Source organism: Canis lupus, chromosome X (genome assembly GCF_011100685.1).
Source record: "Canis lupus familiaris isolate Mischka breed German Shepherd chromosome X, alternate assembly UU_Cfam_GSD_1.0, whole genome shotgun sequence".
NCBI classification, from domain to species: Eukaryota; Metazoa; Chordata; class Mammalia; order Carnivora; family Canidae; genus Canis; species Canis lupus.
In genome coordinates, this window is record NC_049260.1 from 117403812 (window position 1) to 117421392 (window position 17581).

The 17581-nt window shown below is 44.3% G+C and overlaps 1 protein-coding gene across 1 annotated transcript in view; it reads left to right on the forward strand.

Moving 5' to 3' along the window:
* Positions 1 to 14673: 14673 nt before the first annotated feature.
* FMR1NB (FMR1 neighbor) overlaps positions 14674 to 17581 on the forward strand; it is a 34300-nt gene continuing 31392 nt past the window's right edge. The window contains exon 1 of the mRNA XM_038586628.1: positions 14674 to 15069. Coding sequence (XP_038442556.1) covers positions 14754 to 15069 — 316 coding nt within the window. The 5' untranslated portion in view covers positions 14674 to 14753. The remainder of the gene's footprint in view (positions 15070 to 17581) is intronic.

The following is a 17581-nucleotide window of genomic DNA, read 5'->3' on the forward strand; positions in this document are numbered from 1 at the left end:
AAATTGTCTCACTACAGAAGAAAGTGTGATCCTCAGTTCCAACATTCCCATCTTGCCATGGGGTGTGGTCACTAAACCAATATCGATCACGGTCCAATCAGGAAACCAGAAATCACACCAGTGTTTTTAATGGGAAATTTAATATAGAGCTTGGTTAGACAGACATTAGAGGATTGAAAATTCAAAACAGGAACATTAAGGTAACAGCAGAAGTGGAGTCTGCAGGAAGCATCTGCCATCTTGAGGCCTGGGGGAATGAAGGGATAAGGCTCAAAGGAAAGGCCCACAGATTTAAAACTCTGAGCTCTAGGAAAGGGATGCTGTTGGTTGATACTGGTACCTTGGTAACTCACGGGAAGGCCTCCATGGAGCTGGGACTTAGACCATTGAGGAGGGAGTGGCAGCCAACTGGTTGATGCTGGTGTCCCTGAGGAGATGTGCTGATGCTGGTTCTGATGGGGGGGGGGTGCAGGGGGGGATCTGGAAATTGAATTCAGCTGCTGTTACTGGAGCAAACCATTCCTGCCACGGTCTTCCAGCCTCCCTCTAGAGCCTCTTATCGGCAGAACCTAATAGGCAGCACTGGCAACGGAAAAATATGGTGTGCGGAGTCCTAGCCCCAGCCTCAGAGAGCAGAGCAGAGGATGGAAAGATGGTTTGGGACTGAGAGACAATAGTTTAATCATTGACAAAGTGCAACAAGCTGAAAAAATGTTAAATGGAAGCACAGCCAATTGGGGGTTAGGCCACTTGCAAAAATAGGTTGGCTACCCTCTCAATAGGAACTGAGATGCCCCCATTGGCTGCTTTGCTTGAGTTACTGGCTTAATAGGGGCCTCAATTTTGAGACTTGGTACCATACAAGGAAACATGTCTCACTGATGGGTGAATAAGTTCAGTAGAATGCTAAGCCATCTGTTATAATGATGGTTAGTGCTGACAACCCGTGGCATTAGTTGCTCTGCACAATGGGTGGAACTGCAAAGTGCTGCTTTCAGCAATAAAGCATTCTGCTCCTCAACGAATGAAATACACCTTTTCATAGACTCATGGGCTGCTGCTAATGGCCTCACTCCAGTCAGGCCATTGAGCGACCCAGGATGAGACCAGTAAAATCATGCCCTATGAAAACAAATACAACTCACCCACAGGCTCAATAAGTCACATAGGTGTTTGTCTCCTAGAAAGGGCCACATCCTGAGAAAAGCAAGGCATCTGCAAGAAGTAAGTCAATTGAGGTCATGAGACATCAGTCATATCCATATCCATGATGACCTACTAGATCTATGTACAGACCCACAACACTAACAAAACCACCACGAAGGGCTGCCATTTGACATACAAAGAAGCTACCAATGCCACCCCCACCCCCACCCCCACCAGAGCCTGCACTCACTGACAGCTTCCTAACCCTGTAATTCAGGGTGAACTTGGTCACACTACAAAAGACCAGACTGGCTGGCTCATGCTGACAGACAGACTTCACAGGCCCCCTGCCCTCATTCCATTTGAAAATGCTCTCTGGGTGTAGGGTTGCTGTCCCCTCCTCCAATCAGATAGCCCATAGAGATTTAAGGCTCTGATGGACCACCTTGCCACATGGCAGAGGAGGTCAAGAGAGACTTTCAGACCATGATGCAGATCTGACATTTAAGAGGGAAAAGGAAGGAAGGAAGATTGAGTAGGAAGGATCTTAGAGTATAACACGGTTCCAGGCATGTTTCTACCAGGCTGATGGAGGTTCTTGAGCCAAAGTCACCTGTTACAGGGGTTCTTCTCCTCATAAGAATGGATCCGCATTCGTCCCCCGCCACTGTGCTCAATTATTGGCTTGAGGTGGTCTATAGGAAACATGACCTTGGCACAAACAGCCATGAATGCAGAAGGGTAGCAAGTGGGGCTGTCAGACAATCACGCTTGCCACAACAGATTGAAGTGGCACACTTGCCACTTGAAGTGGGCACCACACTACATAATAATAATTCCCCCTTTCTTTGGACCTGCATTGACTACAGTGAGTAGCTGGAAAGTTTTTACTACATAGATGAAGGAAATGTGGATGAACACAAATTTAAAATGGCATCTGGTGTCCTTTCCCACCAGGCAGACAACTCTGACACTGGGTATGTCATAGACCTCCTCTGCAAGTCGAGGACACTCCTGGGGCTCTTACGCTCATGCAGTAAGTCACTTTTACACCGTAGCCATCTTCCTTGATTTCAAGAGACTGCCTTTGGTAATTGAATTGTTAGCCCTGGGTCTCTGTGGAGCTTTTCACTCCAGCCTCTAAAATAAGGGGCCTGGTTCATTCCTGAGGGGAGCTTATGGAACCCAACTGGTTGGGCATGGACAGATCCAACTCTAGGAAGCAAGTAGAGGATTAAGGGGCAAATAACCTCTCTTTTGTGAAATAAGTCAATCGGAGAAGGACAAACATTATACGGTCTCATTCATTTGGGGAATATAAATAATAGTGAAAGGGAATAAAGGGGAAAGGAGGAAAAATAAGTGGGAAATATCAGAAAGGGAGACAGAACATGGAAGACTCCTAACTCTGGGAAATGAACTAGGGGTGGTGGAAGGGGAGGTGGGCGGGGGGTGGGGGTGACTGGGTGGCGGGCACTGAGGGGGGCACTTGATGGGATGAGCACTGGGTATTATTCTGTACGTTGGCAAATTGAATACCAATAAAAAATAAATTTATTATTTAAAATAAATAAATAAATAAATAAATAAATAAATAAATAAATAAATAATTACTTGAAAAAAAAATAACCTCTCTTTTCCTAGGCCAGATATGGACAGATTGTTCCCATCTGGGGCAGTGACCATACTGCCAACTATCACAAAGCTTGATATGTCACCCCCAATTTGATTTGACTGTGGGGGATCTTATGACCACCCCACTATCAAACAGCAGCTCCAGTATTGCTTCTACCAGGCAGAGGGCTGAGCCACTCTTTGCCTGGATTTTCTACACTCATGTACCATTGCCCGTGATGTCCATGCTAAATGGGTACAGACGTTCACCTTGGACAGAACTCAAAGCAGGCTTTGTGTTCTTTTCACTCACTTCCAGGGACAGCCTGCATTGCCTCCCCTGCCTCCTGCTTGGACACAGAGCTTCCTGAGAATAGCCATACAACTCTTTGGTAACCAAAGACCCAGTGGGCACAGGCTATATATCCGAGATTCCGGTGCCTTTAGCAGGATCTATCTGGGGGCCTTAGGGACACAGTTTATCATCATTTTATATGGGCTTTCCTCCCACCAGGAGGTGTTTCTAAGGCAAACTTGAGATTCCCAATGAGATAGCTGGGGTCTTAATATCAAAGATATTCTTGATCCCTCGTCTCTGCTTGTGTTGGATACCTGCATAGCTTTGCATTATTTACTGACTAGACAGCTTGCACTCTGGACAACAGCTCCTGCTGTTTCTGACTGAATACCTCACTGCAAGTGAAGCTAATGTCAACTATAGGCACTAGCCACATGGCTCTAAACTGCCTCCCACCTAAGTCCTACAGTTTTCACGATGAACTTTGTGTTCTTATTTAGGATCGTCTTCATTTTGCAGTGTCTTGTTTGCCATTGTCACCATTTCCAGAAACCCCATTGGCAAATCCAATTAATGTCTTAGTCCAATGGGAAGGCAGGTTTCACTGTGGGATAATGACAGAACATGAGACCATGTGCCTCATCTCACTAATACTTAGGCTTATGAGGTACCCCAATCAAACCTATTCTTGTGCCCACTGTACAGGACTGGCATCTTCTTTCACTCACCTTCCAAAGATAGATTAAATGGAGCAAAACTAGAGGCAGGGAGGCCACGTTGTTGGAGTAATGAGCCAACGCAATGACACAGAATGAAGATGGTGGGATCACTATGATATTTAAGAGCTAGAAACAGTGAGACTTGGTGATTATTATGTATGGGGAAAGAGAAAGGGAAGAAACTAGGGTTATGATTCACATGGTTTGGGCTTGATTAATAGTTTTCTTTCAGAGGAATGTAGATTTATTCATACAACTAATGTTTATTAAACATATACCATGAGTCAGGCAGTATATTTGATGTGGAGATGCAGAAGAAAATGACACTCGGAAACAGAAAAATCAGCATAAAATAATAGATAATTACAGGGACAAAGAGATAATCGTGCCTCTTCATATGATGCAATGAGAAGGGCACAACTCACTCAGCAGTGTTCCTGTTAAAAAAAAAAAAAGCTTAACCTAATAATTCGGAAACATCAGACAAGTTCAAATTGATGGACATTTTACAAAATAAAAGGCTGGTACTTGTCATAATTATTGAGGTCATAAAAGACAAGGAAACACTGAAGAACTGTTTCCAATCAAAGCAAACTGAAAAGACATGACAGTTAAATGCAACATGTGGTCCTGCATTGGATCTTCAACCAGAAAATACTGTCATCTTCTGTTACAGAGGACATTATCGAGAAATGTGGCTTATAAATCAGGTCTGCAGATCACGTGCTAGGACAATGCAAATTTCCCATTTTTGATAATTGCACTGTGATTATATAAGAGGATGTTCCTGTTTTTAGGAACTACATGAGGTATTTAGGAGCTCCGATATGAACTGAAAGAAGTTTCGAGCAGTAGCATAGCGGCTAAGCATGCTTAGGCTTCGGGGTTAGACTGCAGGAGTTCCAATCCCAGCATAGTTATTTACTACCTATGAGGCTTTGGGCAAGTTATTAAAACATTCTATAGTTTAAGATTCCTCCCTGGTAAAATGGAAGATGTTAATAATAGCACCTAACTCATAGAGATGGCATGAGAGTGAGATTGCCATATGTAAAGCACTTAGCCCCGTGTCTGGCATGTATGCATAACCAATGCTGGCTGGATTTCTGCTCTTTTGCCTCTACCCTGGAAATACAGAGAGAAATGGGATATGGCTCCCTTGTTCAAAGAGCCACAGTCTCGTGGGAAAAATAAGGTTAATAGATAATAACAAAACCACGTGATAAGTGTTCTGCTAGGGATTTGAGCTGAGTGCAACTGAACCTAGGACAATGAGTTCTGCCAGAGGAAGTCAGGAGAAGTTTCACAGAGGGCTTCTGGTTTGAAATGGATCACCAGGGGTGAACAGGAGTTTGCCAAGAATGCACTTTTTCCCATTTTTGTCAGGCCCAGGGCATCATTGGTGCAAAAGCACAGAGCTCTGGAAAGGGCATTAAGTAGTAAGTAGAGTACAGCTTCGGCCATGCAGTAGTGGTTGGCAGAAGGGCCAATATTGACTACTAGTCAGTTGACACAGGTTGAGATCCCAGCTTAAATATCACCTACAAACAAACAATCTCCCTAAACCTTGATTTCCCTGAAATATGGAAATATTAACACTTCCCTCATGCCTGTTAGGAGGAATAAAATAATATGCTTAGCCCAGCGCCCAGGACATGGCTCATCCCCAATAAAGGATCATGGTTAGTACCAATGCTAGTGTTAGATATTTCTAGGGTTTGCCACATTTCCTGATTCTTCTTTCCTAGGCACAGGCCTCCTTTGAGTGAGGCTTGGCCCTGTAACTTCCTCAGGCCCACGAGGTGAAAGCAGAAAGGATGCATGTCCTTTTTGGGTCGAGGCCAGGATGCTGTGACTCTCCACACTCTCTTCCCCTGACATAGCGATGTGGAAGCTCAAGATGAGAGGGTGCCATCAGAAGACAGTGGCACATCTGTCAATCCAGTTAACGGTGACAACAATGAGCAGAGTGCCGCCTGCCAACCTGTGTTGGGCATGTAGCATGAGCAAGCAATAAACCCTTGCTGTTTTAAGGTACCAAGACTTTGGCATTTTATTATCTTTAGCCACCCTTATAAGCCCTGAGGAATCAGTGACTTTTCTAGATCCTTTGGTGTCCCATGCCGATTCCAGCTAAGGGAAAATAGGCATTCATCACTCTCCCACTTTGTTGATGGGGTGATAAAAACGGATGGAAGATTTAGAAGCATGTGTGGTTAACAGAGGAATTCAAAATCATTGTAAACAAAGAAAAGTCATCCTGTCTTGCAAAGACTCAAACAGTGAGTGGAGGAGGTGATAAACATGGAACAGATCTTTCTTTCTCTGAATTAACTATGAATTTGGTTTTTCACATTCAAGCACCATAAGATTAGTGATGTTATAACCTAACCTTCTAGGGAAGTATCAGGAGGGACTATAATCTTGTCTGGGGCTCAGGAAAAGTCTCACGAAGAAGTGATATTTGGGGCGCCTGGGTGGCTCAGTTGTTGAGTGTCTGTCTACCTTGGGCTCAGGTCGTGATTCTGGGGTCCTGGGATCGAGTCCCACATCAGGCTCCCCACAGGAAGGACTATGTCTCTGCCTCTCTCTGCCTATGTGTCTGCCTCTGTGTGTGTGTGTGTCTCTCATGGATAAATAAATAAAACCTTTTAAAAAAGTGATATTTAAACTGAGGCCTGAAGGAGGAAGAGGACAGGAAGAGAAAGTGTGTGAAAAGGTAGCAGAGAGCATCATGAGTCTGGGCGAGCTGGGTGTGGCCATAAGAGGAGGAGCTGAGGCTGGGGTGGTCAGCAAGGCGCAGAGCAGGTGAGCTCTCAGGAACCAGGATCCAAGGAAAGGAATTCGGGTTGTCAGGGCAATAATAACTGGCTGTCGAAAGGTTTCCAGAACGGGAGAGGGATGTGATCCGATTTATGTCTCTGCAAGTATACGGGGGTCACAGTGCGGTGAATGGACGGGAGTGGGCAAGGCTACAGGTAGAGATGAGCTGAGACTATCTCAGGAGTCCAGAGACAACGAGGGGGAGGCAGTGGAAACAAGAACAGCGGAAGGAATAGAGACCTTGTGTATCAGTCAGGGATCTCCAGGGAAATAAAACCCATAAAATATGTAAAATCAATATAGATTTAGTTTGAAGAATTGGTCTATGTGATTATAGGAGCTGACAAGTTCAAAATTCCTAGGGCAGGCGGGTAGGCTGAGAACTCAGACCGGAATTGATACTGCTATCTTGAGACAGGATTTCTTCATCAGGGACATTCCAATTTTGCCCTCAGGGTCTTTCAACTAATTAGATAAGGTCCGCCCAGATTATTGAGGCTAATGTCCTTTACTTAAAGTCAGCTGATTGTAGATGCTAACACACAGCTATAAAATACTTTCACAGTGACACCTAGGCTAGTGTGATGGACTGACTAGGTTCTACAGCCTGGCCAAGTTGACACCGAAAATGAATCGTCACACGTAGTTTCAGAGTTAGAATAGAGAGCTGTTGGTGACTGAATGAATGGGGATTGGAAAATATGGAGGACTCAGGGGCACCTGGGGGACTCAATGGTTGAGCATCTGCCTTCCGCTCAGGGCGTGATCCTGGGGTCCTGGGATCGAGTCCTGCATCAGGCTCCCCGCAAGAAGCCTGCTTCTCCCTCTGCCCTATGTCTCTGCCTCTTTCTCTCTGTGTCTCTCATGAAAAAATAAAATCTTTAAAAGAAAATAAAATAAAAGCAAAATATAGAGGACTCAGAGAAGACTCCCAGATTTCCCACTTGAGAAACTGGACAGAAGGTAGTACTGCTGATTAAGATAGTGAACAGTGCAGAAAGTGCGGGTTCGTGGCGGAGAATCATTCAATTTTGGATGTGAGCCGTTTCAAGTGCTGTGAGTCAGCCAAGCAGAGATGCTTAAGTGAGGTTAGGGAGAGAGATCTAAACTGAAGTTTTGTAAATAATCAAGATGTAAGGGCAAGTCAGCTGCTGGAGCGTAGTGATCCTTTGAGGGGACAGTGTAGAGTGAGGGAGGAAAAGAGAAGAAGGCCTAGCAGAGGGCCCAGCGGGGGGGCCTAGAGGAGGAGCATCCAACAGAGTAAATAAAAAACACATAGGAAAGGAAAATGAGGAGGCAGCAATCTGAAAGTGCCAAGGACTTCCTGAAGGAGGGAACAGATTTATTGTCATCATTTAGACTGTAGCCTTTAGGGAGCCAGCAGAGGTTATTTCAGTAGGAAGAATCATTTGACTGCAGTGAGTATGGTGGGTTAGAATTGTGAGACCCTATTGGTGGAGAGATCCTTTAGGAAACTTTTGCTGGTCGAGGGAAGAAGTAACTATGCAGGTCTAAGCTAGGACTGTTTAAGTAGAAATAGAAGAGAGGAATGGGACTGAGGAGTATTTTGAAGCAAGATCAACCGGCATCTAATTGGACATAAGGGATTAAGAATCCCAAAAAGCTCAGAGGTAGTAAATCAAAGGGATCCAAAGGATGAGAACATCTACAGGAAAAAGCAAGTCAGGAAAAGGTACTGGTTTGGGAGAAAAAGATCGGAAGGCCAGGTTTGTACATGCTTCGAGGTGTAGCAGAGTATTTACACCTGCCTCCCAAACACACCATGTCTATCATGTCCTTCCATTCCTCTGGGTCTCTGTTCGGCCTCTCCTCCATGAAAAAAATCTCCCCCATCTTGTTTGGCTGGACATTTTCTATTCAATCTTCAAAACTTAAATTAAATGTCACTTTTCAGTAGCTTTCACTGACAGCCTCAGGCTGAATTATTTGCCCTCTTCTCTCTGTTCCTATGGCACTCTGATCACACCTTTGTTTCCAAGAGCATTCATCACATTGTGTTATAATTGTATTTTACATGCCTGCTTCCCACCCTAGAGCGGAGCTCCCAGAGCCCAGGGCCTCTGACTTATTCCATCTGGTTCTCCTAGAAGCAACAACATTGAACTTGCTTTGTTGATCTCGAGTTTAGAGCTCAGGACAGGGGTGAGGCGAGTTATATAAAGATGAAAGCACCACTGACACAGAGTGATCAGCGAAGAAATGAAAATAAATATATCACTCAGGAAAAATCCAGCACAAATAAGTAGCAGTGGGCTAAATCTCAGGGAATGCCTACATTTAGCCAATGGGCTAGGGATTAGAAGGACATGAGATTTGTGCTTTGTCATAGCAATTATCCATTAAAATCTATTTATTTAGTGGATTCTGTGTGCCACTCACTGTGTAGGCATTAAAACTACATCAGTAAATAAGAAGCAAGATCCCTGCTCCTACAGAGCTCACAGTACTGTGGGGACACATGGCTTCCTCAGGGAAGGAAGAAAATTAACAGTTTCAAATGCTGCAAAGTGTTTGAAGGAGGATAAATACTTCAGTGGCTTTCGGGTTTGAAAATTGGAAGGTGGAGGAGCCATCTAGCCAGCTTCATTGCAAGGATAACGGCCAAGAGTTGTGATGGAAAGGAAGTCAGAGAAGTAGAGAATACAATTTTCTGGAATGTAGTAGGCCCTTGAGATGCAGAAAACGAAACAGGTGGTAAAATCAGATAATGTGAGTCCCAAACAGAGGAGATTGACCACAAGCATTGAAACCATGGTTTCAGAGAGCAAAGGGATCTAAGGTCTTTTACTGACCCTTTCTCTTTACCTGGAAGTAGGAGGAGCAGCATCCATCACAGAGGGTTTTCAGGACAGTGATGAACCCAGGAAGGGTTTGACAGTAGGAAGCTAAACTTCAGCTAATTCAAGGGGAAGGAGAACAGGAAAAAGGAAAAGTGTGAGGATTTAGAATAATTTCTCTTCATTAGGATGGAGAGGTAGGATTCTCTATACCATAGGAGGCGCAGTGGAAGGAGCTGATAGAGCAAGTCAGATGTGGAACGTGCCTGGGTGGTAGTAGCCCTGAACTGGCTGGGTGTGAGGCTATTGAAGGCGATAGAGGCTCACTCAATCTTTGGGGGTTTGCCTCCCTATACTACAGAAACTAGAAAGCTAAACACTACATTTCCCATATTTCCTTGCAGACATGGTTTTGGATGTGACTTAGGTATGACCAATTAGACAAAATTATATTATGCTTGAATTCCAAACTGAACCAAATGTGGAGCAAAGCATCACATGCAGGACATTCATTTTGCTGGTGAGAGTCTGGAGTCAACAGTTCTGGCAGCAAGTTCCCAATCCCCAGGTCCCAGCTAACGTAGCATTTTCCTAGAACCACCAGTTCTAGAGCTCCAGTCTCTCAACTAGAGCAAAGGTAGTAGTTCCTTTTATTGGATGACAAGGATATCTCACACGAGATACACTGGGGTGGATTGTTTTTTAACTTGGCTCTCTTTTATAGGACACAATTACTTTCAGTAATAATCATTACATGAAATGAATAAATATAAATGGCCAGAAAAGAAATGCAGCCAGTGTGAAAATTTTCTTTTATTGAACTTCATATGTATATATATATGCATATACATAATCACACCATAGATATTAATAAGTAATAAAGGAAATATTAGAATCCAAGTGCAAAAAAGAGAAGAAAAACAATGGGTTAATACTTCTTAATTACACTGATAATTTTTGGGGGGAAAAAGGGAGAACAAACTTACATCTATATATTGGTCTGTTGCAGTAATGAATAATAGCATTCTAGTTTAATAAAAATCAAATAACAAGAACAGCACTGTACAAAGAAGGATCCATCTCAATTTTAAAGATTTTCAAATTTGGTAAAATCGTTCATGAATAAACTGTCATTTCACATTTACACTTACTAAACAAGCACAAATATTAGAGACATGAACTATACCTGAAGTGAGCTTGCAAACTGTGATGAACTAATTCTCAAAAACGAGCGTATGTTGTTGAGTCCAACAGGTGTTAGGGATTGACCAGTTGGAAGTTCTCTAAAACTGGAAGTTCTCCAACTTAACTTCCATGTAAATACAATGTTGATTAAAGGATATGTCATTAAGATGTGCTGAATTGAAGCTTACATATCTATTATTATGACTCAACAGCAGTCACAGCAATTTGTTTAGAACATAGTCCAATAAATGATTTTTTTTTTCAGAAAGTAAGCCAGACAGGAGAGCAAATGCTTTGTGGTCTCATTTATATGCAGAATCTAATTTTTTTAAAAAAAGTCAAACTCGGGCAGCCTGGGTGGCTCAGCAGTTTAGGGCCGCCTTCAGCCCAGGCCGTGATCCTGGAGACCAGGGATCAGGTCCCACATCGGGCTCCCTGAATGGAGCCTGCTTCTCCCTCTGCCTGTGTCTCTGCCTCTCTCTCTCTCTCTCTCTCTGTCTCTCATGAATAAATAAATAAAATCTTAAAAAAAGTCAAACTCATAGAAAAAGAAATGGAGATTAGAAAAGAGATTGCCAGGAGCAGGGAGATGGGGAAAATAGGGAGAGGTTGGTAAAAAGGGTATAAACTTTCAGCTATAAGATGAATAAAGTCTGAGGATCTAACATGAAACAAGGCGACCACAGTTGGTAACACTGTATTATACCACTGAAATTTGCTAGGAGGATAGAACTTAAATGTTCTTGCCAAAAACAACAACAACAACAACAACAAAAACAAACAAAAAAACCCCCCACAAAAACAAAACAAATGAGAAAGAAAAGAAAAAAGAAACAAAACAAAAGATGAATATGTACGGTAATGGATGTCTTAATTAACTAGATGGAATCCTTTCACAGTGTACGTGTATATCAAATCACTATGTGCACATTTTAAATTTCTTACAATTTTTTTTAGCAGTTATACCTTAATAAAGTTGGAAAAAGAAGAGGTTGGCTTAATAGAACAGTGAAGTCACCTCTTGAAAACCTAGTATGACACCACCTAGGAGAAGGCAACCTGTGAGTTGTACACTCTGAACTAGAGCCAATAATCAACATACAGTGTAGTTTCTTCCATAACCGGAGACGTGAGGCTAAGAACTAAGGGTGGTGGTGAGAGATACCTGATGACCCACTTGCAAAAATCTTGTGCTTTGCTTATCATCCCCACAACTCTGGTTCCTGCCATTTTAGAAGCTTATTATCTAAGAGAGGACTTTTTCTTTCAGGGAACACAACAATGGTTTGCACTGAACTAGAAGCAGGGACTGCCACTTCATGCCACCAGGCAAAGTAGTAAAAAAAAGAGAATGACTATGTTGGCTAGGGTGATCGATCCTGATCACCATTAAGTACTATATGCTTAGGGGAAGGAACTACACTGTGTTTCCATTTCCCTACTGAGGCATCCTTTATATTGCTTTCATTAAACCAATGACCATCTTTGTACATGTCTCCTTTTACACATGGATGACAGGATAGATACCCAAAAGTGGAATTTCTGCATCACAGACTATGTGGATATTTAACTTTACAAAGTGTCGTCAAATTGCATTCCAACGTGGTTGTACCCACTTATATCGCCACCAGCAATGACTGAATTTCTATTTCTGCATATTCTTATGAATATTTATTAATTTTTGCCAATCTGATGAGCATAAAATGATATCTCATTGTTGATTAATTTGCATTCCCCTGATTACCTGAGGTTGAGCATCTTTTCATGTCTGTCTATAGCAATATTTAAAAAATAGTGTCAATTCTCAATTTCCCACAAGAACAGTAGTCACATTCTGAGCAGTGGTATGTACCACCTCATGAAGCAGTTCTTGTATTCATGCCCATATGACAGATTTTCCTCCCTAATTAGGTCTGGGTTGACTAGTATCAAATTTAGCTCCCTCAAGAATATAGAATGAAAGAGGAAAGCCAGTGCAGAATTTTAAATCACCATCTGATAATCTTCAAAATGGCCACTTCGTATGGCTTTTTGTGTCCCCAATCTTGAATTAGTGTTATGTAATCCAGGGATTGCTCAGGCATAATCTTAGGGATTTTGTCCCTCTGAGTTCCAGTTAGTAATTTGGGTTTCTTTTTTTTCTAAGATTTGATTTATTTATTCATGAGAGACAGAGAGAGAGAGGCAGAGACACAGGCAGAGACAGATGCAGGCTCCGTGCAGGGAGCCCGATGTGGGACTCGATCCTGGGACTCCAGGATCACACCTTGGGCTGAAGGCAGGTGACAAACCGCTGAGCCACCCAGGGATCCCCGTAATTTGGGTTTCTAATGGCTTAGAAGTACTGGCATTGTTGTAGAACTGCTATGTCTTGCCTCTTTGCAGCAACTGCAAATGCTACCATCCAGGACAAGTCACAGCAAGCTAGAGCGAGAAGGAATCTTCGTAATCAGTCTGCCCATAGCCCATGCTTTGCAGAAGGGGAAACAGTCTCAGAGAGCATAACCTGTGAAGCGGTCAAGAGCTGAGTGCCCAACCTGCGTGCTCTAGCTTAATCTCCTGAGCCCTCAGGGTGGTTGTGTGGTGCTTGGTCACACGCTCATTCTCCACATGTGCTATGACATGAACAAGGTTGCTGTTGGGAGGCAACTGTTCATGGATTTCTCAAGTTTCTGCATGTCTCAGGGGAGCTTTTGTCTTTTGTCTCTGACCCACTTGTCTTGCCTCTTCTGCCAGCAACTAGGAAACTGCAGCAGGCCACCCTGTTACTCACAAGTAGGCTAAAATCTCCAACACTTCAGCTTCTTAGAGTTGCAAGCAGTAGTTTCAGAAGCTGTTAATAGCGTTTTGTGGGGCAGGTGTCCTCTGGTTAAATTAGTTTGGGAAAAGCTGAGCCCAAAAAAATCATAAAAAAAAAATACAAGGAAGGAAAAGCAGGTTCTTTTCTTGTCAGATCCTTTAAGAAACTAAAGAGCCCTGTGAATTGCTCCTGGATGTGGGGATGGGGTTGAGCGGGCTAATTTCAAGAATTATTTGCATAGAAACTTCCCTCCCTCCTTCCCCCTAAGGAATGCCTATTAACAGTGGAAAGAACAACAGGAACAATAGCATAAAATCAGCAGAAAACCATTTGGAAAGCCAAAGTAAGATATTGTAGGAATAGGGATGGAAACGCAGTGGAGAGGGCCAGTTTTCACATCCCTTGAAAAATTGAAATGAGGCAGGCTACAGTTAAGCCAGCATCAAGCACTCGCTCCTCTTGCAGGCCTGTCCAAACCGTGCAAGCTGCTGGGATTTTGCCTGAGAGTCCGATTCGAGAGTCAAAAGGGGGCTTAGAGACGATGCTGAGTCTCTCTTTAGACATTGCTGTGCTAAGGCCCCAGGAGGGAGGCACTTAGGCCCCCCCCTCCGATTCTTTAGTGGCAAACGATGGGAATAAAATCTAAGTGCTCTTAGAGATACTCTTTAGTGTTCCTCGCATGTTCTTTGTTGTCACGTTGTCCTGTTTCATCTATTTGTACCCAAACCTTCAAATCTCTGCAGGCAGGTATCATTTCGGTCCGCTTAGAAGCTCCGAGGACTGTATTGGCTACAGTCACTGCGCACGTCCAGCGCCGCCCGCTCCAGCTGCCTGCCGGGCCGGAGTCGGCCCAAACCCGCACGGTCCCGCACGGCGATCGAGCGCTGCGTACGTGGCTAGCGTGACTGCCAAAACGGCTTCTTGATTCCGTTTCATTTTAGTGACCTAGAGTTAACATCTAAGCAGCCCCAGGGGGTAGCGGCCACCGCAGGGACTAACGGTAGTGACCGCAGAGCGCAGTGCGGGACACGGGGGCCGAATGCGAGCGGGGACGAGGCGCCAAGGCCGGAGTCGGAATTCTCGCGAGGCACTGGGTTGCTCGGGGACCAGCAGTCCCGCCACAGCGGGCAGGCCTCAGGCCGCGTACGTTCGCCAAGAGCATGTTTCACAAGCAGCAGAAGCGCCAGGGCGCGGCTGGGGGAGTGGCGCGCAAACGCAGACAGTCGTTAAAAAGGGGCGGGGCCTGGGGACGACGGCTGGCACGTGCCACGTGCAAAGTGGGCCACGTCAGCGTCACTGTCCCGGGGGATTGTGGGGCGTGAGTCGGCGACATTTGAGGTCTCACCTCAGCGAGGCGGCCACCTCTAGCCATGCCTTCCGAGGGGAAGTCGATGCGGGGGAGGACCCGGTCCAAGTCCAGGGTGCTGCGGGGAGCCCGCTCCAGGCTCAGCTCTGAGGCGGGGTGCGTTGCGGAGGATCCGGCGACTGGGTCGCATCCCGGAGGTAGCCTCCCGGGCCGCCAGGCCGTCATGGCTGCCACGCCTCAGCCTGGCTGGCAGGCGTCTCTGTGTGGCCTCCAGGCCGAGACTCGCCACTCTCTGGGAAGGATGTGGGCCCACAAGCGCTTCGCGCTCCTGTTGCTCGGCATCTGGGTCTTGGTGCTGTTCTGTTACTACCTGAACACCGGTGAGTGAGGGCGGCGGGCCTCTGCCAGCCACGCGTTCGCGCCGGCTCTCCTGCCCTTTGACTTCTACCTGCCTGGTTGCCCCTGAGAGCCCCTCAGAAAGCCCTTCCCTCCCCGACTTCCCCGCATAAGATTCTAACCCCCCTTCACCCCCCTGCTTTTTGTTCGAAAAATGGCGGTGACCTTCACCTCACGTGAAATGGACTTTGCGGCGAGCAAGTGAGGCAGTTTAGTATATTTCAGCGTTGCAGAGCCACCACCGCTGCCCAGTTCCAGAATGTGCTCGTCGCCCCGACTTAAAGCCCGCGTTCATTCGTAAAGCGGTTACTCCTCATCTCCCGGCCCCTGGCAACCACCAGTTTGCTTTCGGTCTCTGGGGATTTACCTTCCCCGGACATTTCGTATAGAGTTAACATAGAATATTTTTTCTTTTGTGTCCAGCTTAGTTTACTTAGCATAATTGCTTTCGGGATTTATGCCTCTGCTACTTCGCTTCATCGTAATGGTCGAATATTATTCTGTGGCATGAATATACCGCGTTTTGTTTATCCATTTATCATCTGATGGGCATTTGGGTTATTTCCAGGTGTTGGCTATTATGAATAATATTGCTGTGAATATTCATGTACAAGTTTTTGTGTCAATGTGATGTGAATTCGCTTAGGCGTATACCTAGGAGTCGGACTGCTGGATCATAGGGGAATCCCATGTTGAATTTTTTGACGAAGCCCCAAATTGTTTCACAAAGTAATCGAACCATTTTACATTCCCACTAACAATGTGGGAGGGTCCTAATTTCCCAGCATTTGTTACCACTCCCTTTTTGATCATCACCATCCTAATGGATAGAAGTGGTACCTTATAGTGGATTTCATTAGTTTCTATAAAGACTACTGATACTGAGTATCTTTTCATGTGCTTTTTGGGCGTTTGTATGCTTCTTTAGAGAAATGGCTGTTCAAGTTCTTTGACCATTTTTTAACTGGATTGTATGTGGTTTTGTTATTGAGTTGTAACAGTTATTTATGTATTTTGGATGTATGATTTTTACATATTGTCTCCCATTCTGTAGGTTGTCTTTTTTACTTTCTTGATAATCTTTTTTTTTCATGCACAAAAGTTTTTAATTTGAGGCAGCCCAGGTGGCTCAGCGGTTTAGGGCCGCCTTCAGCCCAGAGCCTGATACTGGAGACCTGGGATCGAGTCCCACATCGGGCTCCCTGCACGGGGCCTGCTTCTCCCTCTGCCTGCATCTCTGCCTCTCTCTCTCTCTGTGTCTCTCATGAATAAATAAAATAGAGTCTTTTAAAAAAGAGTTTTTAATTTGAGGAAATGCAATTTATCTGGTTTTTGAATTTTTTTATTTTGTCACTTGTGCTTTTGGTGTCCTATCTAAGAATCCATTGCCAAATCCAAAGCCAGAAAGATTTATTCCTATGATTTCTCTAAAGTAGTTTTTGGTTTTATTTTATTTTTTAAAATTTTAAATTTTTAAAAAAATGTTTTGGTTTTAGCTTTTCTATTTAGGTTGTTGATGCATTTTTTTTGTTTGTTTTAAAGATTTTTATTTACTTATTCATGGGAGAGACACAGACAGAGAGAAAGGCAGAGACACAGGCAGAGGGAGAAGCAGGCTCCAGGCAGAGAGCCCGACGTGGGACTCCATCCTGGGTCTCCAGGATCACGCCCTGCGCTGAAAGCGGTGCTAACCTGCTGAGCCACCCGGGCTGCGCAGCTGTTGATGCATTCTGAATTGATTTTTTAAAAATTTTTATTTATTTATGATAGTCACACACAGAGAGAGAGAGAGGTAGAGACACAGGCAGAGGGAGAAGCAGGCTCCTTGCACTGGGAGCCCGACGTGGGACTCGATCCCGGGTCTCCAGGATCGCACCCTGGGCCAAAGGCAGGCGCTAAACTGCTGCGCCACCCAGGGATCCCCTGAATTGATTTTTTTTAATAATAAATTTATTTTTTATTGGTGTTCAATTTGCCAACATACAGAATAACACCCAGTGCTCATCCCGTTGAATGGATTTTTGTATATGGTGTGTGTTAGGGATCCTACTTCATTCTACATGTGGATATCCAGTTGTCTCAGCACCATTTGATGAAGAGACCATTTGTTCCCCATTGAAAGGTCTTGGCATCCTTGTTGAAAATTAGTTGGCCATAGATGTATGGGTTTATTTCTGGACTCCTAAGTTCTGTTCTGCTGATCTGTGTATCTATCCCTGTGCCAGTACCATCCTTTTTTTGATTACTGTAACTTTATAGCAAGTTGAATAATTGGGACATGTGAGTTATCCGGTTTTGTTCTTTATTCATTAGGTTTTGAGCATTCAAGACCCTTTGTAATTCCATATACATTTGAGAATCAGCTTTTCCATTTATGCAAAAAAGCCACTAAAGTTTTGATAGAAATTGCAATGAATCTGTAGATCAGTTTGGGCATCTTGCCATCTTAACAGTATTAAGTCTTTCAGTCCATGGATATGAGATGTCTTTCCATCT